The sequence below is a fragment of the Rhagoletis pomonella genome, unplaced genomic scaffold, assembly GCF_013731165.1.
Source record: "Rhagoletis pomonella isolate Grant_MI unplaced genomic scaffold, Rhpom_1.0 Rhpom_scaffold_05762, whole genome shotgun sequence".
Classification (NCBI taxonomy): domain Eukaryota; kingdom Metazoa; phylum Arthropoda; class Insecta; order Diptera; family Tephritidae; genus Rhagoletis; species Rhagoletis pomonella.
The window spans coordinates 1-11,297 of NW_023464301.1; the positions used below are offsets into that span (position 1 = coordinate 1).

At 35.8% G+C, this 11,297-nt stretch overlaps 1 protein-coding gene across 1 annotated transcript; it reads right to left on the minus strand.

Annotated features, from left to right (window-relative positions):
- Nucleotides 1–2,935: 2,935 nt before the first annotated feature.
- On the minus strand, nt 2,936–5,014 carry LOC118755268 (the record flags this gene model as incomplete). Its single annotated transcript, XM_036490118.1, is given in 1 exon segment — nt 2,936–5,014. A coding segment is annotated over 1 exon segment (1,568 nt), but the record flags the coding sequence as incomplete, so codon positions are not given.
- Nucleotides 5,015–11,297: the final 6,283 nt, after the last annotated feature.

Consider the following 11,297-nt stretch of genomic DNA (forward strand, 5'->3'; position numbering starts at 1 on the left):
ATTTTTCCTAATAAACAATCGTGGTACAAAGCTCAATAAAAATATTAGAAATATTTTCAATTTGAAAAAAAAGCTTTAAATGCCGTTGTAAAACGGTCAACAAATTTCTTATAAAATATTTAGATTTTTACCATGATAAAAACATTACAAGGTAAAATAATTGAGAGACAGTCTGACGTTTGCCAGCAATATAATTTTAAAATTCGAACTCAAGCTTACACACACATTCTCATTTTTAATCTCAAACAACAACGATTGTAAACAATTTCATTTTTTGATTTTCAATTTTATATGATTTTAAAATGTTTGCAAACGTCAGAAAAAAATCATGGCCGACGAATTGAGTGAATGGTTTTACTTTCTAATGTTTATATCATGATTTTTACCAGGTGTAATTAAAACTCAGTCAAATGAGTATTAAGGAAAAGAAAAATTTGAGAATAATAAACAGATAAAGAGATGGGTGCACAAAAAGTTAAGTTAAATGTTATACCAAAATTCCTAAAAAGTAAAGAAATCTATTTTTTTTAATGTTACTGTATAGAGCTCTTTAAATCTATTTTATTTTTTATGAATAAGGCCATAAGCATATACCGTTTTTATAAATAAATCTTATAGCAAGATGCTATATATTTATTTATGCACTTTTTGGCTGGCGAAATATGTAGTTTTTTCAACTTAATAAAAAAGCGTATTTAACCACATTAAAATTTTTTAAATATTGAATGGCGCAACACAACAACTCTTTTTGTTGCACGAAACCGTTAAACACGTGCCTGCCATCTATTTCTTCTGTTTTGACATTTCGCTATTTTGCATTTCTTTCATTTTGACGTTATTCGCATTGTCAGATTTTTATACCCGAGCGCACTTGTGCACAAGGGTATATTAATTTTGTTCACATAATGGTTGTTTGTAACAGCCAAAACGAATCGAGATAGATATAGACAAATGTATACATAAATGCTCAGAATGAATAGAGAAATCGATTAAGCCATGTCTGTCTGTCCGTCCGTCTGTCCGTCTGTCCGTCCGTCCGTGTACACGATAACTCGAGCAAAAATTGAGATATCTCAACGAAATTTGGTATGTAGGTTTCCGTTAATCCAAGGTAGGTTGGTATTGAAAATGGGCGAAATCGGACTGTAACCACGCCCATTTCCCATATAACGGTAATTTCCAGAAATACGAAAACTGCGATATTTCAGTAACTACTGAAGATAATTCACTCAAAATTGACATTTGCAATAACTTTCAGACGACAAATAAGAATATTATAAATTTTTGGAAAATGGGCGTAGCCACGCCAACTTATGGTTACATGTGTATATCTTGGTAACCGCTTCACCAATTTCTTCCAAACTTGGCACAGTTGTTGGTCTTGATACAGCATACTAAACGGCCGAAAATTTTAAAAATCGGACAATAACCACGCCCACATCCCATATAACGGCATGGTTAAAAAGTCGTTAACGGACTTGCGATTTTACTACAATAGTACTTACATACATACATATATACACTTGTAAATATATACTCAGCTTACATTTTGGCCCGCCAACACTTTTCATTGTTTTTCTTTTATTCAGCGTCTAAAATGCGCGTGTTTTGAACAGGAAACTAGGAACGATAATAAATGAGATACCGAGTCAGTGATCCAAAGAATCCACTGGATTACGCTAAAGCCACAATTGTCCACAAAACAGCGGCTGTAACATTTATAAAAGCATACATACATATTTACCAGCAATCAAGTGCTGTTAAAATATTTTCAAAGCTATTGTGCGCGGTTATTGTAAATTTAAGCATAAATCGAGCAACTTTTTGTCGAAAGAATCGTTGTTAATTAGGCCACTGAAAATCGGCAATAGCAGTTAGAAAGCGAATTAAAAAATCTTTATGACTGGTAAAAAAGAATAGTGACAAAAAGCTGTAATGCTTGGCTGACTGGCAAAATTACCAGCGTTCATTCTCATACATACCCTGCAGGGAAACAGCGGACTAGTGAATCAAATTTCTAGTTTCGTACTAGGTCTTTATCGCCAAAAATGAACTAGCCCGATAGGAACTAGATCCCCACCAGCTAAAATCGGCGAAAAGTGGTAGTTTTAAAAACAAATTTTTTTCAGTTTTTTTCACTAGAAGTCTATATCTAAAGTGACGAATTAAGAAATGGTTCGGAACTATAGAAAACGGGATGCAGAACGAACTATATCCTATTTGTAGAATTTAGAACTATTTCGGAACTATCGAATAAGGGATACAGTGGGGGGCTTGTTTACTTTACATAGATATGTGTTCGGCGGCTTTTTCGTTCAAATACGCTTCTATTCTGTGCTTCGCAGATGCTTTTTCATAGCTTGGTAATACAAAACTAAAATTTTTGTTAACATTTCAACATCTTGGGGCCGTCTGGAATCTAAGAAATAACAGCGAGTACCTCTGCAAACAGCTAAAGGTATGTAAACGTACATTTCTTACAATCATTCAAACAAATTTAATTTCAAATTGAAAACAGATTTCTTCCAAAATAACTTAAAATCGCACACACGGAAGAACCAAAAAGATCGAAAAATCATGATTATTTTTTCTTTCGGCTGTCGATATTAGAACTGGTTCGGAACTATGGAATTTAGGACTAGTTCGGAACTATCGAAGAAGGGATGCAGCGGGGGGCAATTGACACTTGCTAGGACATCGCCATGTTAATTTCGCCAGTTGCTTGCATGCAAAAGAGATTTATCGCGAACCAGTACTGGGTCTAAATGTACTAGAAGCGCACCAGTTCAGAACTAGAGATTTTCCCCACAGGGTATGCACTTATGTAAATTTGTGTGTATTTACATAGATACATACATATGTAAATAAAAAAATATTTGCTTTATTACTGATACTTCCAAGAGCATTAAAACAAAAATTAAGTTTTTTCTTTTTTATTTCCACACTTAAAAAACGAATCGCCGTATCACTAATAGATTTATTATCATCGTTCTTTCCAACACGCGTACATACATACGTAATTACTTAATTGTACAATATAAAATTAGTTAAAAAATACAATGCACACTTTTCATAAACTACTCGCACCGTTAAAAATGTTCGAAAAATACATTTACACTTTTACTTATTACTATACGATTTTTTTTACGATATACATGTCACTGCATAGATTTATATTAACTTATTCGTGGTTTTTGTGATACGGCGGCGTAGTTCACGCACTTTTATGGCCTATTTGTATGCGCTCATATTAATGATAACTTTGTTATACGTTTCTATTTGCATATAATTAATTTTAACTTTACCTTTATTTCATATATATTACTCCAATAGTATTATTTATTAATTATCTTTTACAATAGTTAAAAAAATATCTAAATTATATTTAAGCGTCGCAAGTTCCAATATTCTTTGTTCCAGCTTCCACTTGCTGCCACCCGTCGCTTCTATAAAAATGAGCAACTCAGTATTAATATCAACACCGTAATCGGGAATATCGCATAGACTGCCGTGCGCGGATGACATGTTGAAATCAGGTATGTGATGTCGTCCTCCTCGTGCTCGATTCCATCACGCGTCGGAACTTCCACCACGACAATCTCATCCGAGAGGAACCCAATTGGAAAGGTGCAATTCGTCGCATTCACGCAGCCCGTCAAGTCGCTCAGGTTGGAGTATTGAAATGTTGGCTTGTAAATATCGAAAATAGCGTGTATGTCATTGCGCACCAGATCGTTGTCGCTGTAAAATATATAGTAGTAGTAGCCGTCTTCGGTGATCTCATGCTTGGAGAGCATGCGATGTGAACCATTCTCTAGGAAATGCGCATTAACGCATTCTGCGGATGGTGGAAAACCTTCGGCCAACAATATGGCACCATTGTAGCAGTTGAAGAGGCCAGTTTCGAAGCTGGAGACCGAGTTCGACTCATCAGTGACCGTGAAGTTTACCGCATTGCCGCCATGACTGTATTTGCGATCGTAGACATGCTCGCGTTTCGTGCGTCGCCGCTTGAACAGCTGATCGTAGACTTCCTGTTTCCGCTGCTTTACCGCTTCGTCATGTTGCTTCAAGTGTGCCGTGTCTGCTGCAGCGGCGGTGTTGGAGTAAGAGCTGCGACGTCGACGTCTACCGGTGCTTTCATTCGATTCAAGCGTCGAATGCCATTGCCCGCCCTTTGCCAACCTGGGCGTTGTCGCAGTAGCAGGTGCATTCGACGGCAGTCTTCGGTTACGTAACGAACTAACTGAGCCTTTTTTCAACTTCTTGCCACGTACTTTGGGGGGTTTCGCCGTTGTCGTGGATGTACTATTGCTTTCAAGCTTTGACGACATCGCTAGCGCCGCTGCTGCCTCCATGGCCGCCGCGATCTTAGCACGCTGGAATGCCTCCTCTTCGGCTTCTTCACTCGAATCCTCGCCACCATGATTTTCCTCCTCCATATTATTATCGACTGTCTTCTTTTCAGCAGCCAACTCCTCAGCAGGCACGGTGTCTGCCATTTCTTTAATATCCTCGAAGAAAACCTTCACTTGCTCGTGACCCAGCGCAAAATTGGCACCCAGTTTATTCTGATTGTGATCGAGCAGTCCGCAGGTATTCAAATTGCGTTGGCCCTTTACTACCAGAATACGCGAGCCATCATATCGTGAACAGAATTTGAGATGCACCTTGGCGCCCTTTAGCAGATAGAAACCCCAATACTCGAGCGTGTCGTCGGGAAGCGTCATGGATTTCTTTAGTCGAATATGTTTGCGATTTGTGGAGACTTCGGGCTTGCTGCGCAATTGAAATGCATTGAAGTTCGAACCCATTCTTAGCGAATGTTGTTGACAAAAGATCGATGATATGCCGTCGCGTATCTCAATGATATCCGACTCGGCGACAGGGTAGACAACGTCGGCGAAGACGGTGCGGCGTAGATAGAGAGGAATGATAATCAGCGTAGCGGGCAGTATGACGATCAATATGCAGAATACCACCACACGCTTCACGCCTTGCATCTTGTCAGTCTCTGCATAGTAGGAGAGGGGAGAAATAAAATAGTTTGTTTGTTTACTTGTGGTGACTAGTAAATATTTGTTTAACAAATGGCAATGAAAAGTTTGTTTAGCTATGCGATTAGAGTGAAATATGTAATTTTTTTTATTTCACAGTTAAAAAAGAAAATATGTATTTACGTATCATTTTATGGAAATATGAAATCAGTAAATAGTAAATGTATTATCAAATGAAATAATGTTAGAAAAGATCTATATATCGTCACCTGAAAAGCAAAACGACTAACAAACATCATCGTTGAAATGCAAAAAGTCATAACTATTCATAAAAATTCAAAATTCACTTCTTCATTTATATGATGGATTTCATCGAATTACAACTCCCCCACATCAATTTATGGAAAAAAATTAAAATATTAGACACGACTTTTTCCATTTCATTTACGATGTTGTTACGTCTTTTTGCATTTCAGGTGACGATATACTGCACAGGCAACAAAACTCTTGTAATCGGTAAATAAAGTTGAAACGGGAACTTTGGTTAATACAAAATTTCGGTTAAAAAATGGTGGTAACCTTTAAAATAGGCTTGCTTAAATCATTATTTTTTTCTATTTTTTAAATATGATTTAAATTTTTTCGATTATTAATCTAAAGATTTTTTTCCAGCATAAACAATTATTTAAAAATTTACTCACATGTGTACATAACCTCATATGAGGTAATGTAACCTCAAGTATGATACGAGGTGAATTCAAATAAAAATTACATCCACAATGACAATCAGACCACAACAAGCATATCATTTTGACAGCCAGCACAATTCGGCTTGAAATCAGCTGCTTTTGTAACAACTTTGTACGAATTCGCCTTGGTATGTATGAAAAGTACAAAATTTGAGACTCACTTATGTAGGTACATACATTCAAAAAATGCAAATATTGCGTCAAGTACGCATAAATTGCCGCCACCTCTTCTTCTATGTTGTGTAAAAATTGCATAGAAGTATCGATTACCAGTACCTCACTAGAACAAAATTAGTCTGTTCCAATAGCAGTCCGGTTTACAGGATTTAGTCAGAACTCACAGGAAGTAGTTCCTATTGACATAAAACCTGTAAGTGGGAACAGTTTTGAGAGAGTAACTGAGCGACTGTTCCTAGTCAGAAGTTACAGGATTTAGTCCGGAGTTTTTTTTCCTGTAAGTTCATGAAAAGTGTCAAACGATCAGCTGATTTGCATGTGCAAACAAAAACAGAAAGCGGTGAAAGCAAAGAACCTTATATATGTAAAATAATGAAAGTAAACAACGAAATATTTGAATATGTATAGAATTTAGTAATTAGTTAGTGATATTTCAGCCAAATCAGTGTTGTACAAGTGACTAGGGACACGATATCGAACAGATAGTATCGATATGGTACTCATTTAAAGTATCGCTTTAAAAATATCGGGTACCCATTGATATCGGAATAAAAAGACTCGATATTACAAATATCGATACCAAAATCCAAAAAATTTATCTGAATATAGGTCTCGTGTATAGGCCGCTGTGGTGTAATGGTTAGAAGTGCGCAAAGCTTGAAAATTAAAAACAGCTTCCCAATAAATCATAATCGCCGTTCAGAGTCGACCTAAAACTGTAGGGACCCCTTTTGTGCCACAACATTAAGGCGCGAGCGACAAATCGGAGGAGAATCTCGGTCAAACACTAACATATTATGTAACAACACGTAGAGATTGAGGTGTTGACTTAAAACACCGAGGCCGCGGGTTCAAATTCCACCACATGCAATCCTAACTATATTACAAATTTCTGCTCTTTAAAGTCCAATTTATATCGGGAAGAATTGTTAATAACATTATCCTTGTAATGTGAGTTTATGCCATTCGATACGGTACTAGGGTTCTGGTACTCGTTTCCAAAAAAGATCGTTTTAAAACTATCGAGTAAAAATATCGGTATCGAATGCTAAAAGTATCGATATGGTATCGTATCGTATCGAAATTCGTATCCCTACAAGTGACATGTAAACAAACCGACTGACGTTTTTACAGGAAATAGTGCTTTTTGCATTCCCGTGCATTTCTGCATCTGTTCTCCTTTTACTCTCACTTGAGAGAGTAAAATTGTAGTTTGACAGCTCCACAGGATTTAGTCCGAAGTTCAAAGGAACAGACTAAATATGTAGTAAGGGTTGGGTTTTTGAGCTATGACACTATTGAAGTAAATTAGCGATATCTATATCAAAAATTAAATATATGTACATACTTAATAAAAACGGTTATAACTTGGCTTAAAAAATAAAATTCTTCATACCAGAAAATAGTAAAAAAAAACTTTTTATTTCTTTGCCAGTTAGAACCAAATAGAAAATACGCGTATTATAATTGAATTAAGAATCAGGTTAATCTATATCTATCTACAAGGCCGTATTTAGGGGGGGGTGATCCAGGGGTTCACTATACTCAATTTTTATATATAAAACTAGCAGAGCACCCGACGTCGTTCGGGGTAAAAAAATCTAAATATAAAATAGTAGTAAAAATATTCAGTTCAGCATAAATTAAAGGAGACAAACTATTTTCTTTCTGTTTAAATTAAGACATCCTTATGAACCATACTTTTAGCTTTATCGTGCTCACACTACTATATATTTGACATAATTTTCTACAAATCTTGTTTCATTATTAATATTAGGTGGATTAAGGTAACGATAGAGTTTTTAAATTAAAATTAGTCTACTACGGTACATTCCGTTTAGCTGCCTGTTCGCTTAACTGTTTTGGTACAGCTGCACTTTTCCGGTAGAATGTTTATTTCGGAAAAAGTTTTACTCATAACGAATGAACATTTTTCGTTTAACAGCATCGCGGGATCAAAAAAAAAACGACTTAATATTTCCATTTCAAAGTGGTCTAAAGACTGTAAGGCTTAAAAAAAACACAGTTTTAAATATCCAAGCGATATAATAGACGAATACATATTTATCCCCCTTTTACAAACCCATCTTTATATACTTTAATCTAAACGCCTCCAATATATACATACATATGTCTACATATCAAATTCCAAGTTCATGTGACTATGGTTCCAAATTTATAGCTGATTAAAAACTCCACGCCTATGCTCCACGCCCCCTTTTACAAACTCATTTGTATATGCCTTACTATAAGCGCCTACCATAGATATGCCTGCTTACCAAATTTCAAGTTCTTGGGACTTATGGTTCGGAAGTTATAGCTCCGCGCCAATGGGGTGTGTCACGCCCCCCTTTTATAAACTCATTAATATGTAGCCTACTATAAGCAACTACCATAGATATATATGTACACCAAATTTCAAGTTCATGTGACTAATGGTCATAGGTGATACAAATTTCCATGCCCATGGAAGGTGCCACGCCCGGTTATACAAACTTATATATATATATATACCCTTCTATAAGCACCCACCATAGATACGTTTGCGTACCAAATTTCAATTTCATGTGACTTGTGGTTTTGAAACTATAGCTGATAAAATTTTCCACGCCTATGGGATGTTCCACGCCCCCTTTTACAAACCCATTTATATATACCTTACTATAAGCACCTACCAGAAATGCGTCTGCATATCAAATTTCAAGTTCATGCGATTTATAGTTTCGGAGTTATAGCTGATAAAACATTCCAGGTCAATGGGACGTGCCACGCCTCTTTTACAAACTCACTTATATATACCCTACTATAAGCACCTACTATAGATACGTCTGCGTACCAAATTTCAATTTCACGTGACATATGGTTCCCAAGATATAGTTGATAAAAGGTCCACTCCTATGGGATGTGCCACGCCCCTTTTTACAAAGTCATGTATATATAGCATACTGTAAGCACCTACCGTAGATATGTCTGCATACCTAATTTCAACTTATGGGTTTGAAATTATAGCTGATACAATTTTCCACCCCTATTGAATGTGCCACGCCTCCTTTTACAACCTCATTTATATATGCCTTACTTTAAGCGCCTACCATAGATATGCCTGCATACCTAATTTCAACTTATGGTTTTGAAATTATGGGATGTGCCACGCCACCTTTTACAAACCCATTTATATATACCTTACTATAAGCACCTACCATAGTTATGTCTGCATACCATATTTCAAGTTCATGTGACATATGTTTCCGAAGTTATGGTTGATAAAATATTTCCCGCCTATTGGATGTGCCACGCCCTCTCTTCTAAACTCAATTAAATATACCTTACTATAAGCACCTACCATATATATGACTGCATACCAAATTTCAAGTTCATGTGACTTATAGTTCGGGAGTTATAGCTTATAAAATATTCCACGACTATGGGATATGCCACGCCCACTTTTACAAACTCATTTATATATACTCTACTATAAGCAACTACCATATATATGACTGCCTGCCAAATTTCAGGTTCACATGACTTATGGTTCCGGAGTTATAGCTGATAAAATATTCCACGCCTATTGGATGTGCCACGCCCACTTTTACAAACTCATTTATATATACCATACTATAAGTACCTCACATATATAATATATGACCGCATACCAAATTTCAAGTTCATATGACTTATAGTTCCGAAGTTATAGTTGATAAAATATATCACGCCAATTGGATGTGCCACGTCCCCTTTTACAAACCCATTTATATATACCTTACTATAAGCACCTAATATAATTATATCTGCATACCAAATTTCAGGTTCGTATGACTTACAGTTCCGGAGTTATAGCTGATAAAATATTCCACGCCTATGATGTGCCACGCCCACTTTTACAAACTCATTTATATATACCTTCCTATAAGCGCCTACCATATATATGACTGCATACCAAATTTCAAGTTCATGTGACTTATGGATCCGAAGTTATGGCTGATTAAAAATTTCACGCCTATGGGAGGTGCCACGCCCCCTTGTCGAATCCGAATTTTTTTCACCCTATTATGGGCAATACTCTGTCAAAATTTCGTTCGATTCTGTCCGTCCGTTTAGGCTGCAACCTGGCACATACATACAGACGTACATACATACTTCCACAAATATGTAGTATATCTAGCCTTCTCGCAGCGTAAAATAATTTTTGGGAATATCCCGACCCCGGCGCCTCCTATCGTGTAATTTTTCAGTCCAAATATTCCTTTTCAATTGGCTAACTTATGTCCTAAATATGAGCCAAATCGGAAAGTAAATGAAATTTTTATGAATATCCCCACCCCAGCGCCACCTATCGACTAAATTTTTAGTAGAAATATTACCCTTCAAGGTGCTGACATATGTTCCAAATATGAACGAAATCTGTCCAGCCGTTTAGTAGTTTAGTGGCATTCAATACACGGAAAACTCTATGAAATAGTGAAATCGTGACGCCTCAACTTTATTCATTTTTCGGCAACAACAACAAAAAAATTCAAATTTTTTTTAAATCAAAAAACCTTCCACACAGAAGGTCCAAAAATGTGCTTTTTACAGAATCGAAATCGGTTCAGCCGTTTGGTCAGGCATCGCGGTCATACGAAAAACATTTCATTTTTATATATATAGATTTGCAAAAATTACCACACTGCGATATTGTTTTTTAATGTTATTAGGCTCTCGTTTATCCAAATTTTCAGATAATAAAGAGAAATATACAATTTGGATGTTACTTGTTGTTGTAGACGTTTTTTTAATTCATGGCTCACTATTATAAAATCACATAACGTTATTTGCAAGTGGACTACTCATTTGTGCAATATTAAAAAAAAATTCAACAAACCTTCGTACAAATTTCAAACTTTTAGAAATTCTAAAAAATCAATCGACATTTTTAGCCATTTGAAACGTGTACTTTGTTCAACTAGAATTCAATGGGTTACAAATCTGCATACTCAGAATTTAATTAAAAAAATAGAAATTTTAACGAAAATTTGTAGAATTTTTTTTTAGTTGCATAAATTTTTAAGGCAGTGTCACTCGATTGGTACATTTGTACAGATTTGTAAATTTTTATTTTAGACAATACAGAGATGTTCTATTGAAAAATTTCAATAAATTAATTTTCGGGATTGGGATAGTGAAAAATATTTTGGGTGTTCAAACAATTGGGATACGATTTACACCAAATTTTGGCAAATACCCAATCGTGTGACACTGCCTTTAAACTTGTATTTATATGGATGTTGTTAAAGAACAACGACAAAAATAATATTTTTAAACTTGTGAACATTTGGTGCGGCTATAATTTTTTTCGACTACTGTACATAAGTTGGCTATGATTACTCGGCCGTGC